The sequence below is a fragment of the Epinephelus fuscoguttatus genome, linkage group LG4 (genome assembly GCF_011397635.1).
Source record: "Epinephelus fuscoguttatus linkage group LG4, E.fuscoguttatus.final_Chr_v1".
Classification (NCBI taxonomy): Eukaryota; Metazoa; Chordata; class Actinopteri; order Perciformes; family Serranidae; genus Epinephelus; species Epinephelus fuscoguttatus.
In genome coordinates, this window is record NC_064755.1 from 46,910,030 (window position 1) to 46,927,067 (window position 17,038).

Genomic DNA, 17,038 nt, shown 5'->3' on the forward strand with positions numbered 1-17,038 from the left:
TTACAGAGTCATTTCATTTGATCCAATCAGCTGCAGTGAGGTCTCAGAGATTATAACTCTGTCTTTTGGCTCTGATTGGAGCTCCACACCTTTCTGTTCATATGAATATCAGAAGTCATATTGTGCGTGAACGCTGCAGCTGCAGCTGCGTCAGCTTTGACTCTTTCACCTCTCTGACATGTCCAGATAACATTTACATCTAACGTCTTATATCAGGTTATATTTCCTCTTCCTCTCTGTCTCCTCTCTTCTTCTGTAAAACACACTTTATTTCATGTCTCCCAGTAAAAACTGGCTGTGTCCCTCCTCCACTGCCTCCTCCTCCACTGCCTCCTCCTCCACTGCCTCCTCCTCCGCCTCCTCCACCGCACTGTTCCGCGCCACTGCCCTGCGATCTAACATGGCAGCAACATTACCATCTCTATGTAAATTGCTCTTTGACACACAGACGAGAGGGTGCAGAGTGTTTGTCAAAGCCTCCTCCTCCTCCTCCTCCTCCTCCCTGACAGGGGAAATTACAACGGCTGCTGAGCGGAGGAGCGCCCGTCTGGCCTCCTCTGTTAGAGATACTTGTAGACAGAATAAAGACTCTTTCTTTAAGAGGGGAAGCCAGTGTGTGTTTAAGTGTCTGTGTGTGTGTGTGTGTGTGTGTGTGTGTGTGTGTGTTTAAGTGTCTGTGTGTGTGTGTGTTTAAGTGTGTGTGTGTGTGTGTGTTTAAGGGTGTGTGTGTGTGTGTGTTTAAGTGTGTGTATGTGTGTGTGTTTCAAGGCCAAAACACACCAGCGCCGTACGTCGCGCGTCAAAACAGCACTTCACGCAATTATCCTATTTTTCCAGCGTCGCCGCCCTTGAAAAAGCGCTATTTTGTACTTCCCAGCTCCCGTAGTTAATTAATAACATAAAGACAGCTACAAAAAGCAACGTACCGTCGTTGTCTAGTTGTCGTGTGCTGTGTGTTTTCTTCTTGCGCCCCGTCTTCTTCCTCGTCTTTTGTTCTAATTGGCGGTTGGCAATCAGTACCGCCACCTAGCGGACTGGAGTGTGCAATAGAAATCTGGTTAATGCCCCACAGCGCCACGCTTTTTGTGTGTGTTGGGGGCGGCACTCACGTCAATGCCGCCGCCGTCGTATGACGCCGCCAGTGTGTTTTGGCCTTAAGTGTCTGTGCGTGTGTGGTTTTTTTTTTTGTGTGTGTGTGTTTCCTCCCAGATGTTATAGCGTACGTTTAACCCTCGGCCTGTCAGGACTGATTCATGTCTCTCTGAGAGTCAGTTCTGTGGCTGTGCAGCAGCACCTGAACAGGTAGACGTGACCCGGACGGGCAGTCGGCAGATGTTCCTCAGAAACAGTGCGGCGCGTTCTTCCTCCATCAAACAGCTGCAGATCTGTGTGATTCTCCAGCACATCAAAGTGAATATGTAATTAACGTGCTGTAATTGCTCGCAGTCTCTCTTTTTATTCCAAGATGAAATGATGCTGAGTGCTCTCCCAAGCCAAGGTCAGAGGCCCGAGCCTATGCAGTACATATTTAATGCGGAGAGACTGGATCCTACTGTATTTTAAAACCATCCTCAGCTGCTCATTTCAGCTGTTGGATAAATAACTCTCTGACTCTTTACTCTGCATTATTTATTCTCCTCTCAGTGTCGTTAACAAGATCGTTCAGTCCTCTCAGTGATTGTTCATTTCCTGCAGAGCCACCAGTAGCCAGACCACAACCAGAAAACACTTAACATTAAAGTGAATGGGCTATCTCTGCCTGGTGTGCTGACGTGGTTTCGTGGCTCATTCTTCATCTCAACATCGTTTCAGCGTCGCCGCCACGCTCTATAAACCTCGTCCCGACTGCCACTGGTACCAGCGCTCCCTGCAAACGGCATCACGGGCTCTCTGCACATTTCAAACGTATAAACTGAGGAGCGTTGAGCTTTACGAGCAGCCCCTGAGAATCCACGCAGGCTGAGACAAGACAGCATTGTTGGATGGAGAACACCCTAAAGTGGTGCGGTGGGAGATGGAGCTGGTTAAATTAGCGTCTCTGTGCCAATGATATCAGATGAAGCAGAGCTTTCAGGGCCTCGTCCGGTGCTGACTACACGCATGACCTCATCAGCTGTGGCTCGGGCGGTTTGGCAGTGAGGGAGCGTGTATAAGCTGTGGCAGCAGATGACAGGGAACACAGCAGAGACATTGGTGCCGACACTGGCAGCGCTCTGATCCTTAAATGCTTTATTTGATAGAGTTAAGTCAACAGGAGTAATGCGCTGGAGTAATGCACTGCAGTAATGCGCTGGACGCATCTCCTCTCAGAATCACACACATGATGTCAAACTGTTTATTCACTTGTTTGAGACGCAGGATGGCGGCTTTGTGTCGAGCGACAGCAGTTTGGAAAACCTCAACATTTTCTGCTCAGTGTGGCTCAAATACATAATCCACATTATAATAATATTAATTTAATCATCAAAGTCTTTTGTGATGATGAGATGACACACAGTGACCTCCCAACAAAACCCAGCTGTGAGCAATCAGTGACAGTCAAAGAATAATCAAACAAAACTCAATAAAACACCTTTAATACGCTGAAAATGGCCGACACAGAATAGTAGTTACTCACATTGAACCCTCTGAACGGTCGTCACACGTGTCTCCTTTCAAAGGGAACTCTTTATAGTCTATCAAACATTAGTTAAGTGTTACTGAATCAAACTCTGCACTTTGTTTTAAACATGGGGTGACACAGTGTGACACAGGTCAGAGGTCGCCAACCTTTAACATCATTTTTTTTATCTGTCTGGAGCTGCAGTACATATTTGTTCCTTATGATGAAGCAAACAGTCTATTAAATCTAAATTAACCTATCATCATTATTAATCGTTGTAAATGAGCAGACATTGCTCTGCAGCGGGCTGTTCATGAATATTTGGTACTTTTAATTTTGCAGCTTTGGTGGTGAAAGAAATCAAATCTGTTTCTCATCTGCAAATCTGTCCAAGCAACATTAGAGTCTTGATTTTCCTCTGATCCGAGCTCGGGAGACTCAAAGCTATTGAGATTCACCAAAGTGTAGGAAACAGCAGCAGGCTGTTCATGTGACATGTTTCAGTTTTATTGAGTGTGCAGTCTGCAAAATTTCACAGCTGGAAAATGTAATAGTCACTTTTGGTTTTTGATAAATGAAAATTAAAATGTTAAAAATATTTGTTTAATTCTGTATATTTTTGTCAAAGCTGCAGTGAGCCACAGGAGAGCAGATGAAGAGCTGCAGGTTGTGATGGTTTCTTTTCCACTGCCAACAGGAGATGATTCTGTTTTACTGGTGCGTCACATTCAGCGTCACAGACGGGTCAGAAAACAGGTTAGTGACCAGCACAGAGCAGCATGGAGGTTACTTCTTTTATTATATCTCTCTAACCTGTTCAGTCACTCTCAGACAGACGGTATTTTGTGGCAGTGTGTTCGTTGTGTCTCGCCGGCTAAAAGGCTAAAATTTCCATCACTGCCAATCAAAACTGATCAGAGCCGGAGCCAGTAACCACTGCAGAGTCATTTCACCCAGGACTGTAACCTTTCCCATTAAATAAATATGTCAGATGTTAGTTGGTTTTTGTCCGGTGTGAGAGGAGCTGTACTAAGGCTCAAAAATGTTTGGAAAAAAAAAATCCAAGTTAGAGTAAAAACTGAATTGTTTAACAGAGTCTATAATTTTACAACAGACAAAAAACAGATGAACAAAGTGATTAAAACATTTCAGACCTGCACAGTGAGCTGATGGAGAACTCCTCATCTTGCTTTTATTTAACAGATTTTATTAATCAGCTGAAGGAAAGTTTCAAGGTAAATTACAGGATGTAGGATTGCCTCTAATTTAGCTGGTCTCTGAAGTCAAAGAAAAATGCTTTACTGACACAGTGATCAATTGTATATCAGTGACTCAACTGTGCGACTTCAGTCTGTTTTTCTCTGGTTCCTCAACGGAGAACGAAGAATCCAAAAATGTAGAAAATCATTGATGAATTTGAGTGAACAATGGGGTTCAACTTTAAAACCAGCAAAACTACATGTAAAACATCAAACTCTCACAGCTGCTGCAGTTTAATCTGTAAAGTCTCATCGAGCCAGTCGGATCATCACCAAAAATCTGTCGTCATCATCTTGATGAAAGGTTGTTGGAAATACATTTTTTATCCTAACCCTGAAACAGTCAGATACAGTAATCTCCTTGTGTGTTTAATACAGCCAGTTCAGAGCTGTAGATTAGTGTCCTCCGTCTGTCAAGAACAGGGCACTGTTAGAAAAGAGATTTTTAATCTCAAGCTTTTTCTGGTTAAATACATAAAACAAATCAACCCCCAAATGTATTTGTCAGAATTAAAACAAAAGGTTTTTAATTTTGGTGTCTTTGATTCTGAGAGGAGCTCCAGTGTTTCACAGCACTGAAAAAACCTGCAGCAGAACTCAGCGCTGCCTTTAAATGCAGCAGTAAACGTGGGTGAAATGATGGACGTACAGTAAGCACGCTGCTGCAGCCGCTCAGAGACGTGATGCACGTCAGCACAGAGCAATGTGACAGAAAACATCCCGTCCACGTCCCTGATGTGTCGCTGCCAGGGAACAATTAATAGCAGTTGCAAAGTATTTTCTGTCCCCATGTAGATCAACAATGTCTCGGGCACCCCGTCCCCTCCCCCGTCTCCCCGAGGACTGTGGCCTGAGTCCTGCATGTCAGCCTCTTCACATAATGAGGAGACAGCGGGTGTCATGTCTGGACTTGGCAATCTGTTAGCGACATGAGAGTTAGAGTATTAAATGGACTAACTGCCGGCTTTACTGTCGAGGAACACCGGTGTCTGAGCCCAATGATTACCGCCGCCCCAAACAAAAATGACATTTGTCTGACAATAAAATTGGATACTAACCTGTCTGAAAGCCGTCTCCATTTGCCTAGAACAAACGTTGGCGTCAGCAAACAGTTTGACACACTTTCTCCCCTTGAATGCACAGAGAAGGCGAAGCCATCCTCTGGCTCACGGTAATGGCCCCTCATTGTTGGCCACAGAGGATGTGGCGCTATTCATACCGGTGGATGATTGAAAAGAAAATTGAATCCCTTTTGATGTGATAAATGTGTCTATTACTGCATTTGCACACAAAATGTCGGTGGAAATTATAGTGGGGAGGCAGGGCTCACAGGAGAAAATACATAGGGATGGCATATTGGCTAGCTTTGATTGGAGCTGAAATATAAATATACTGTACCGGTGGATGTAATGAGTCCAAGCTCCCTGATTTTTCCACAGGAACTTCACAAATGAAAGGCCTTGAGAGCCCCAATTGTGAGACTATATAAAAAGGTTAAATGTCTGCATAGCTCTCCCTCTCTGTCTCTCCTCAGAGAGCTGTCTGATAAAGGACACCAACAACTGTTTGCCTCGTAATAAAAGGAAATTTTCTCCTTTCAAAAACTTGTGAAAGACAGCAAGAAGCTGCAGGAAGAAAGGAGCCACGGCAGTTTGTGTTGCAGCCTGAAGGACAAACTCGTTTCAGATGGTTAAGACAGTTGATGAAGAGCTGCGATGTTTATGTTTGTCACAATGTTCCCTCCATGTTCCTCCTGTCGCTCTGGAAACATCTGGAATCAGTTTTACATTTTATTCTTCTCAGTTCACCATCTGTGTCATTTCAGGTGTCTCGTCCACATATTTAAATATTATGATATTAATGTGACAGGTCTTTATCAGGAGACGTTTCCTCAAAATAACGAGTGCTGTGTTTAAATCAGAGCCAAGTCTCAACAGTTCCCTTCAGGCTCATTTATTCTCCCTTTATATACGAAAACAGATCCGTCTGTTTCAAAGGGTGTAAATGTCACTGCACTTGTACTTCCATGTGTCCTGTATGATGTCATAGATACAGCCAATAGAGGTCACTAGAGGGCGGAGTCAAAAGTTTCACACAATAACAAACAAGGTGATGGAGGAGGTCATAATAATGAACCTTTAAACAGAGGCAGTGTTGTAGACATGGTGGACTGTGCAGATATTAAATACATCCTGATGTGGACAGAGAATTATTCTTCCACCATTGTCGTCTCCTGCGGTCGTATCTCTCTTGAACTACGCTACACCAGAGATAATGGATAAAGGAGATACCCCACCGTAGGCTTATCCAATATTAAGAAAACAGTTACTCTTCCTGTCTCCTAAATGGGTGTGGTTAGCTCTCCCTTCAGTCAGAGCCTGTTCTCCCTCAACCCCCCAAGAGGAACTGCTCTGTTTCGTCTGTAGCCCATTGTTTTCAGAAAATGTGAAGGCAGAGTACAGACAGGAGGCGCTGTCTGTTTCTGTGTCCGATGCTGAGCATTAATGAGCCCTTAGCTGAAAGGGACAGAACAGGGACTGCCTACTAAGTCGGGTGACATGTTCTCCCCGTGTCAGTGTGGGTTTCCTCCAGGTGCTCTGACATGTTCTCCCCGTGTCAGCGTGGGTTTCCTCCAGGTGCTCCGACATGTTCTCCCTGTGTCAGCGTGGGTTTCCTCCAGGTGCTCCGACATGTTCTCCCTGTGTCAGCGTGGGTTTCCTCCAGGTGCTCTGACATGTTCTCCCCGTGTCAGCGTGGGTTTCCTCCAGGTGCTCCAACATGTTCTCCCTGTGTCAGCGTGGGTTTCCTCCAGGTGCTCCCACATGTTCTCCCTGTGTCAGCGTGGGTTTCCTCCAGGTGCTCTGACATGTTCTCCCCGTGTCAGTGTGGGTTTCCTCCAGGTGCTCCGACATGTTCTCCCCGTGTCAGCGTGGGTTTCCTCCGGGTGCTCCCACATGTTCTCCCTGTGTCAGTGTGGGTTTCCTCCAGGTGCTCCGACATGTTCTCCCTGTGTCAGCGTGGGTTTCCTCCAGGTGCTCCGACATGTTCTCCCTGTGTCAGCGTGGGTTTCCTCCAGGTGCTCCGACATGTTCTCCCTGTGTCAGCGTGGGTTTCCTCCAGGTGCTCTGACATGTTCTCCCCGTGTCAGCGTGGGTTTCCTCCAGGTGCTCTGACATGTTCTCCCCGTGTCAGTGTGGGTTTCCTCCAGGTGCTCTGACATGTTTCCCCCTGTGTCAGTGTGGGTTTCCTCCAGGTGCTCTGACATGTTCTCCCTGTGTCAGCGTGGGTTTCCTCCAGGTGCTCTGACATGTTCTTCCCGTGTCAGTGTGGGTTTTCTCCAGGTGCTGCGACATGTTCTTCGCGTGTCAGCTTGGGTTTCCTCCGGGTGCTGCGACATGTTCTCCCCGTGTCAGCGTGGGTTTCCTCCAGGTGCTCTGACATGTTCTCCCTGTGTCAGCGTGGGTTTCCTCCAGGAGCTCTGACATGTTCTCACCGTGTCAGCGTGGGTTTCCTCCAGGTGCTCTGACATGTTCTCCCTGTGTCAGCGGGGGTTTCCTCCAGGTGCTCCCTGACATGTTCTCCTGTGTCAGTGTGGGTTTCCTCCAGGTGCTCTGACATGTTGTCCCTGTGTCAGTGTGGGTTTCCTCCAGGTGCTCTGACATGTTCTCCCTGTGTCAGCGTGGGTTTCCTCCAGGTGCTCTGACATGTTCTCCCTGTGTCAGTGTGGTTTCCTCCAGGTGCTCTGACCTGTTCTCCGCATGTCAGCGGGGGTTTCCTACAGGTGCACTGACATGTTCTCCTGTGTCAGCGTGGGTTTCCTCCAGGTGCTCTGACATGTTCTCCCTGTGTCAGTGTGGGTTTCCTCCAGGTGCTCTGACATGTTCTCCTGTGTCAGCGTGGGTTTCCTCCAGGTGCTCTGACATGTTCTCCCTGTGTCAGTGTGGGTTTCCTCCAGGTGCTCTGACATGTTCTCCCTGTGTCAGCGTGGGTTTCCTCCAGGTGCTCTGACATGTTCTCCCTGTGTCAGCGTGGGTTTCCTCCAGGTGCTCTGACATGTTCTCCCTGTGTCAGCGTGGGTTTCCTCCAGGTGCTCTGACATGTTCTCCCCGTGTCAGCGTGGGTTTCCTCCAGGTGCTCTGACATGTTCTCCCTGTGTCAGCGTGGGTTTCCTCCAGGTGCTCTGACATGTTCTCCCCGTGTCAGCGTGGGTTTCCTCCAGGTGCTTCAACATGTTCTCCCTGTGTCAGCGTGGGTTTCCTCCAGGTGCTCCCACATGTTCTCCCTGTGTCAGCGTGGGTTTCCTCCAGGTGCTCTGACATGTTCTCCCCATGTCAGCGTGGGTTTCCTCCAGGTGCTCTGACATGTTCTCCCCGTGTCAGCGTGGGTTTCCTCCAGGTGCTCTGACATGTTCTCCCCGTGTCAGCGTGGGTTTCCTCCAGGTGCTCTGACATGTTCTCCCTGTGTCAGCGTGGGTTTCCTCCAGGTGCTCTGACATGTTCTCCCTGTGTCAGCGTGGGTTTCCTGCAGGTGCTCTGACATGTTCTCCCTGTGTCAGTGTGGGTTTCCTCCAGGTGCTCTGACATGTTCTCCCTGTGTCAGCGTGGGTTTCCTCCAGGTGCTCTGACATGTTCTCCCTGTGTCAGTGTGGTTTTCCTCCAGGTGCTCTGACATGTTCTCCCTGTGTCAGCGTGGGTTTCCTCCAGGTGCTCTGACATGTTCTTCCTGTGTCAGCGTGGGTTTCCTCCAGGTGCTCTGACATGTTCTCCCCGTGTCAGCATGGGTTTCCTGCAGGTGCTCCCACATGTTCTCCCTGTGTCAGCATGGGTTTCCTGCAGGTGCTCCCACATGTTCTCCCTGTGTCAGCATGGGTTTCCTTCAGGTGCTCTGACATGTTCTCCCTGTGTCAGCGTGGGTTTCCTCCAGGTGCTCTGACATGTTCTCCCTGTGTCAGCGTGGGTTTCCTCCAGGTGCTCTCACATGTTCTCCCTGTGTCAGCGTGGGTTTCCTCCAGGTGCTCCGACATGTTCTCCCCGTGTCAGCGTGGGTTTCCTCCGGGTGCTCCGACATGTTCTCCCCATGTCAGCGTGGGTTTCCTCTGGGTGCTCTGACATGTTCTCCCCGTGTCAGTGTGGGTTTCCTCCAGGTGCTCTGACATGTTCTCCCTGTGTCAGCGTGGGTTTCCTCCAGGTGCTCACACATGTTCTCCCTGTGTCAGCGTGGGTTTCCTCCAGGTGCTCCCACATGTTCTCCCTGTGTCAGCGTGGGTTTCCTCCAGGTGCTCTGACATGTTCTCCCCGTGTCAGTGTGGGTTTCCTCCAGGTGCTCCCACATGTTCTCCCCGTGTCAGCGTGGGTTTCCTCCAGGTGCTCCCACATGTTCTCCCCGTGTCAGCGTGGGTTTCCTCCAGGTGCTCTGACATGTTCTCCCTGTGTCAGCGTGGGTTTCCTCCAGGTGCTCTGACATGTTCTCCCCGTGTCAGTGTGGGTTTCCTCCAGGTGCTCTGACATGTTCTCCCCGTGTTAGCGTGGGTTTCCTCCAGGTGCTCTGACTCGTTTCCTGGTCTGAAAAACTTCATCTGGCCAAAAACTGTGACGTTAACTGACTTCAATAATAAAGAACAAGACAGAAATGTGACAAATGTTAAGATGTGCTGCTGATTTTGGAGAAATGTGAAAACTTCAAAAGATGAAATGTGCTGCAGAAATAAATATCTGAACACAACGAGACACTGAAAATGAAAAACGGGAGCACACACACACACACACACACACACACACACATTCTTCTTCCTCTGTGTTTTAATCCTCATTATTCCATCAGAAAGAGTCTTTGTTGATGTTAATGAAATTTTTTCCTTGAACGAGTCCTGAGTTCTTGAAACTTCTCAACATCTCTTTATAAAGAATTTATGAACAATTCACATTTTAAATCTGATCTCCTACAATTTTACAGACAGTTCATTAAATCCTACGACAGGAACAATCTGAGGTCACGGCGCTGAAAGATGGAGGTCATCCTTTATGTTGGACACGCCCACAGCACAGGCTCAGGTGACTCAGGAGGTGTATCAGACATTTTAGACACTGTCTTCACTTTTTCTTTTATGTTGCTTTCAACAAATAAATCTGTTTTCCTGTTTAACAAATCAGATCCCCCAGTGATCCTCCATATATGTCACTCTGACACCACAGCTCGTCACATTAAGAGGCGGTTTGCTGGTTATTTAAGGTACAAAAAAGACCCCATGCGACCATCAGCCGTATGTGGTGGTCTTGTTTAAAACTTGCTCTCTTCTGGTCATCTTTATTTGACACACATTTCCCAGATATGTGGCTGTGATATTCTCCTTCAGGTGTAATCTCAGGGGGGCTGGAGAGTGGAAAAAATTGACTTTCCCCTCAGAGATGAATACAGTATGTCTTCTTCTTCTTCTTCTTCGAACGGATGCTGCACATTTCATAACATATGATGGGCCACAAAAATCTATGAGACTGCCGGACGGTATCAGTTTGAAACACAGCGGGTAGCTACGTAATATAGGCTGCTGAAAGTCCTCATCGGGCCGGAGGGGAGGTGGACTTTCAGCAAGAAGCCTGCAGTTCACTTCCCGTGTGAAGTTTATTTTGAAAAAGACTGTCTACATCTAATGAGCAGACACCAAACATATCCTGTGTAAGAGGAAGTTTATTCTGAAAAGACATGATGCATGTACCTGGTGTAAATTGCTACAGTGTCCCAGAAGGTCAACAGCAGACGCAGGAGGAGACCTAGTGCGTCATACGTAGACGTCAAAGTTCACCGACAATAGTTGGGATCTTCCTGCAGGCCAACAGGGCGCCACCCAGAGGGGGTGTCAGAACTGACCCATAGCTAAGCCCCGCCCTCAAACGTGATGAGCCAATCACAGTGCGTATAGCCATTCCCATACACTGGGACATTCTCTGCCTGGACGTCCATTGAAATGCATTACAGAAAGTCAGTTTGTTGGGTTTTATGAGCTTTTTCTGAGATTTGAAGTTTAACAATGGTCAAACGGTGTGCATGGGGTACATGCAACTCTGACACAAGGTATCCTGAGAGGCTGGGCGACCAGGTGTATTTTTACACTTTAAACCACATCTCAAGCGAGAAAAGTGTCTCCTTTGGATAAAGTTGTGTGGTAACGTTAGACCACAACATCAACTCAACGTGAATAAGATTAACAATGATGTCTACATCTGTTCTAAGGTAAGTCAACATTGTGTTTGAGGCAACATATTGTCACTTTGCTGGAAAGAAATATAAAGTTATCTTTAACATCTCTAGCTAACGTTAGCTAAAGTTAGCCTAACGTTAGCTCCTAGCTGCGTTGTTCATCATGTCACCTTGTTTGCTGGGAGTTCATTAGCCTATTTTGTTCTAGTTTTGTACTTTGGTGATGGTACATCATTGTTAGCTGTTGTCCAAAGGGCTCTAGTTAAGCTAACGTTAACTTCTGGAGCTTAGCTTCATTAACTTATCTGTAATGGCAGAGATAACAAAGGTTGGCAAACGTTATGCTGAATGATTCAGTGTAAATACTGTAGCACCAAACTAACGGAGAGACACTCTTGGTAAAGATGGTAAAAAGGCCGTTATCCTTTTCTCATATTCTGAGCCAAAAACCTTAACTTCAGTGGCACTTTAACTTGTTGTCTTTGATGGTGACGGCAACCAGATGCAGTTCACAAGCGTACACTGTGACCTGTAAATGTTGGCTTGTAATTTAAGCTTTTCATCGACCTTCTCAACAATAAAATGATGAATATATCCCTCCAATGCGTAGTTTAGGCCCTTTTGGTTACTTCTCAATGACATCTGATCGTTATGTCTCCAAAAATCATCAGTTGCCTCCTGTGAAATGCCGTGTACTGTGACACCTGCCATAGCGCCGGGCACTGAATGAGTGGAGGGGGGCGTGGCTTAGCCATCGGTCAATTGCAGCCCCTATTTTTTTTGACATTCAGAAAAGTTGACCAAACTGATCCACAGATCTAACGCTGACGGTCGGGCTGTAGTGACACCTCCTCCGCTGCCAGAAGAAGCTCACCTACAGGGTGCTGAATGTTTTACGTCTGGCCCTGTCAGCAGGTCAGAGTTTTACCTTGTCAGTGAAATATCTCAGCAGTTATTGGATGGATGGCCGTGACATTTTGTGCCCAGAGGATGATTCACACTGACTCTTCCTCCAGAATAAAAGCATGAGGTCCACATTTACAGTTCGGAATGAATCGATTCTTTATCCAGAAATCTCAGAAAGCTTTGTAGCTGTTTCCATAAGAAGGAAAGTGAGGACACATGATCCTTTATCAGCAACAAAATATATTCTGTAAATAATGAAATCCTCTGCTCCTCTATTCTGCCTCCACTCATTTGATTTCCTCGTTCTGCTGAATAGACGCAGCTCCTGCTTCCAGCGCTTTAATGAGTTGCGTGAAAAAGACTCATAGTCGAGATAATGTCAAGAAGTCAAGCGAAACTCCAGCAACATTAACTCAGTTTTGATACTCTTTCATGCTGTCTTCAACACAACTGGTACTTTGTTGATCCTTTCATAAATGATTAATTTTCAAGGCTCAAAGGCCCAAATGTTAATGTCTTCATTCTTGGTATGAACAATGAGGACGAAGAGCAGAGAAAGAGGAGCCAGACATACAGTAAGTGAATCTGTCTGAAAAGTGTCAGAACAGTGTATGTATGGATGCCTGGCTCATTGTGTGTGTCATCTCTTTTTGAACGAGCCCTCTCGTTCAGCTGTACTTGAGAGGTACATGCACTAACACAGACACTGACTCCACTACTCCATTCTACTGCCTGACCCTTACATTTTTAATCGAGACACTCATCTCTCTTTCAATACACAACATCTTTGATGATGAGACGCTCTTTGATGGCAAGTGAATTTCATTTTCGTCTAAAAGCTTGCAAAGTATTCGGTTCAAGACGATCACCACATTCGTGACTTCTAGGCAATTACTGTAATGATGCAAAATGGTAAACATTGGCCCAACATCTAAATAATTTAACAGGCTGAAAACATGCTGCTCCAATGTTTATGAGATTCATTTAGTGTTTACACAGTGATCCTGGTGAAATGTTCCATGGCATTGAGCGAGCATGAAAGGTCATGTTTGAATGAACTCACTCTATGATATTTAAATGGCTCCTGCAGATTACACACCGACTCTGCTCAGACAATAGACTCCACCCATTTCAAGTCTTTGCTGCTGCAGCCAAATGAAATGCATCTGAAAATTATTTACAGAACCTCAGAGTCCTCTCGTTCGGCCTGATTTCTGTCCTGTGTTCACTTTGGAGCTTGAATCGAGTTCAGTAAAGTAAACTGAGATCTGAATCCTTGGTGCGGCCCGTGGGACTGTGCCGCAGTGATGCTTGCAGCGTGTCAGAACAGTGCGGTGGGGCGGCGAGTATCAGAGCTGTGCTGAAATGAACTCCGTGTTTGGAGAGAGAAAACGCTGAGCTCCATTTGGACTCGTGTGTCACGTCTTTGTGGCTGACTGATGTCTGTTTGAATGCATTACAGACATCCCATAATGAAAATTTAATTAATTGCAGCTTTTTATTCTCGTGTTGCGATTCACTGGACACTTGAAGAATGTTGAATGAAGTAGTAATTTCAAGTGCGGTTGAATTTTTTTTTATTTTTCTTTATTTTCAGGGACTTATTTACATCTTTCAGTAAATTTTGAGTTTCACTTCATTATAAAGTAAAGTTCCCTTCGGAGGCATTTTTCTATTAGCTGAGCCTCTGATGGAGCATAATACATGATTAAATACGTAAGTACAGAAAAGTGAAAGAGGTTTACTGAAGCACAAACTTCACTTCATCATCAGGCCTCATTACACAGCTTCAACATCAACATTTGTTTCTCCCACTAACGACGCTCACATGCTCAAAAATTCTGGGTTTTTCCCCTTATTCCAAAAAGACAATATTTCCAGTAAAGTTCATTTATGCTCAGTGTTGGATACAGAGACACACTCATGTTCATTTGGTCTGTATTTGTGCACAGTTTGTGGAAACTCAAAGGCTCATTTATTCTCCCTGTACGTATGAAAACCGATCAGTGTGTTTCAAACGTCACTGCCCTCATACTTCCATGTGTCTTTAATGACGTCACAGCCAACAGGTGACACTTAAAGTAAGTAAGTAAGTAAAATGTATTTGTATAGCACTTCTCACAGAGAGAACTCACAAAGTGCATCACAGGATTAAAATACAACCAAAAATACATTCATCCAAACATACAGAGACACAAAATGAAACAGCAGCAGTTGTTGCAAAACTAAATCACTTAAGACAAGTTGAAGAATGCCTGCCTATACAGGTAGAGAAGGTGCTTCTTAAAAACTTCGACAGATGCTGCGGCTCTCAGATCCTGTGGGAGGGCGTTCCACAATCTGGGCGCAATGGACTCAAAGGCCCGGTCACCTCTAGTTCTGAGCCTAGTGTGAGGAACTGCCAACAGGCCACGATCGGCCGACCTACGTGTCCTACTAGGAGCGTATACATGCAGCAGGTCAGACAGATACTCAGGTGTCTGACCATGAAGGGCTCTATATGTTAAAACAAGGATTTTGAACTGGATCCTAAAGCTGACAGGAAGCCAGTGTAGGGAGGCCAGGACGGGAGTAATGTGGCAGTGTGTGGGTGATTTGGTGAACAGCCTGGCAGCAGCATTCTGCACCAGCTGAAGACGATCTACAGAAGTTTTACTGAGACACATGAAAAGAGAGTTGCAGTAATCCAGACGTGATGACACAAAGGCATGAATGATCATTTACAGTTAAGCATGTGACACAACAGATCTCAGTTTTGCAATGTTTATAAGGTGGAAAAAGCATGTACGGGTCAACACATGGATGTGTTTATCAAAGTGCGTGGCCTGGTCAAAAATAACTCTGAGATTTCTCAGGTTAGAGCGGATATTTGAATTCAGGGACCCAATACAGCTCGCCACCTTAGAACCAGTACAGTCAGGAGCGACAATAAGGACCTCGGTCTTTGCAGCGTTAAGCTGGAGGAAGTTGTTGACCATCCAGTCATTAATTGCAGACAAACAGTCATGCAGTACATTCAGACTGTCGGTCCTGTCAGGATTAAAGGAAAAATACAGCTGAATATCATCTGCGTACATATGATATGATACACCCTCAAACCTGCTGATAATGATTCCAAGAGGAAGCATATACAGAGCAAACAAATTGGACCCAAATTCAATCTTTTCACTCTTTTCACACACACATACACACACCCCAAATGCACACACATGCACAAACAGGACCTATACATGCACTTGAACCAGTGACCCTCCGCTTCCCAAGCCAAGTCTCTATGGACTGAGCTACTGCCGCCCAAACTGACGCTAGGATCGATCTTCAAAATGAAAATGTTGCATTGAGAGTATCGATATTTAGGGATCGATCTGTCCCCCTACTGTAGACAGCTGTGGTCTGTGAGGACTTTAAATACATCATGACACGTGGACGGAGAATTCTTTTCACTTCATGTACTATTCATTAGTGATTTGTTCCGTTCCATCATTTGTTAAAAATCTTTGTTGCCTCCTACAGTCATACCTCACTCGAACTACACCACGCTGCCTCCATGAGCTTCAGTTGTTCTGCTCCATTTAATCTGCATCTCTATGCTTTCAGAAAACTTGCACAAATAGAGATGAAATGAACGCAGAGTGCAGACAGAAGGCTCCGTCCGTCTTTGTCTCCATATGTAACGCTGAGCATTAATTAGCCCTATGGATACTGATGAACCATCGGCAGTGAAATACGACTGTAGGAGACAATGAAGATATTTAAATAAGGGTGGAAAAGAACAAATCAGAAAAAAAAAAATTCTCCCTCTACGTGTCAGTATATATTTAATGACCTCACAGACCTACAACACTGCCTCTGTTTAAAGGTAAAACATTATGACCTGTTGACTCCGCCCTCTAGTGCCATCTATTGATTGTATCTATGACATCATGAAGGACACATGGCAGTCTGAGGGCAGCGACATTTACAATGTTTGAAACGGACAGATCTGTTTTCATATGTTAAGCAAGTATGAATGAATCTTAAGCTGCTTCAGGACAGCGTTGTGATATTTGATCAGATCCTTAAAGCTTCGGATCTCTGAGTCTTTAATCGTGTTTAAAAGCAGGTGTGTTTTTGTTCTGCCAGCAGAATGGTGGCTGTTTTCTTTTGGAAATACATTCTTGTGTCAGTCTCACAAACTGTTGGCAAGCTAGTTTGTGCACAAAGCATGAAGACAACACACATTCTGTAAACACGTCCAAAGAAAGGTTGAATAATGTCAACATTATCCCATGTCTTCATCAGGAAAAGGCTTGATTCAGAATATGTAAACAGAAGATGCTGCTGACATGACCACGTGTACCTGCTGCAGAGCTCCAACCGGCAGAGGTTAATGTGTAAACTCAGGGCGAAGATGTCCAAAGGAACATTGTCCCCTGATAAGCAGGCTGGACTGCTGAGTCACTGGACACACAAGTGGACACTCTCAGTGACCTGCAGATCCCAGCCATGTCTCTGGAATAGTTCTGACAACGCAGATCTTTGAGTTCTCTTGTGGATTTTATCACCATCATCAAGACAGAGATTAAACCTTCATTCAACATTCCAGAGTTCTGACCCGTGTGGTCCAAGTGTGAAGGATGTTTTAATGTCTCTGGACAGAGAAGGACTGTTCTGACAAGTTCTGGACCTGAAACTTTGTGAAGGTGAAATTTCTTAAGACTTTAAATCAGCTGAGCTGAAAATGGACAGCGTGTCATCTGGTGACCAGCTTCTCCATGTGAACCTCCTCATTGATGAGCAGAAACCTCGGAGAGGAATCCTGGAGCTCCTCAGCCAACTCCGTCCTCACTGGAAGGCACAGGACATTAAGATGAAGGCAAGTCAACGGTTGTGTCTCATGTCTCTGCAGCATGTCCTCATACTACGAATTAGCATCCCACTAATGATGTTAAATACTCATCATAAAGTTACGCAGTTCAGGTTTAGGAAAGGAAACATGGTTGGGTGTCTTTAGGTTCAGGCGAGTAAAGTTTCGTTTGTGAAGTCTATTAAAGGAAACATGGAGACGATGTACCTTACAGTGACTCAGCGTTCACAC

At 45.7% G+C, this 17,038-nt stretch overlaps 2 protein-coding genes across 3 annotated transcripts in view; both read left to right on the plus strand.

Annotated features, from left to right (window-relative positions):
- Window positions 1–6,434: 6,434 nt before the first annotated feature.
- Window positions 6,435–9,394, plus strand: LOC125887335 (uncharacterized). The gene is made up of 6 exons (XM_049574052.1): window positions 6,435–6,717; window positions 8,081–8,168; window positions 8,785–8,828; window positions 9,005–9,092; window positions 9,137–9,180; window positions 9,269–9,394. Exons 1-6 carry the CDS (start codon window positions 6,552–6,554, stop codon window positions 9,319–9,321), a joined length of 483 nt encoding a protein of 160 aa, XP_049430009.1. The 5' UTR covers window positions 6,435–6,551; the 3' UTR covers window positions 9,322–9,394.
- Window positions 9,395–16,242: 6,848 nt separating this feature from the next.
- The window catches only part of zgc:113516 (uncharacterized protein LOC541449 homolog), a 64,204-nt gene continuing 63,408 nt past the window's right edge, over window positions 16,243–17,038 (plus strand). Inside the window, exon 1 of one of the 2 annotated variants that reach the window (XM_049574050.1) lies at window positions 16,243–16,816. In XM_049574050.1, coding sequence (XP_049430007.1) covers window positions 16,682–16,816 — 135 coding nt within the window. In that variant the 5' untranslated portion in view covers window positions 16,243–16,681. The remainder of the gene's footprint in view (window positions 16,817–17,038) is intronic. The other variant, XM_049574049.1, reaches the window with a different exon arrangement.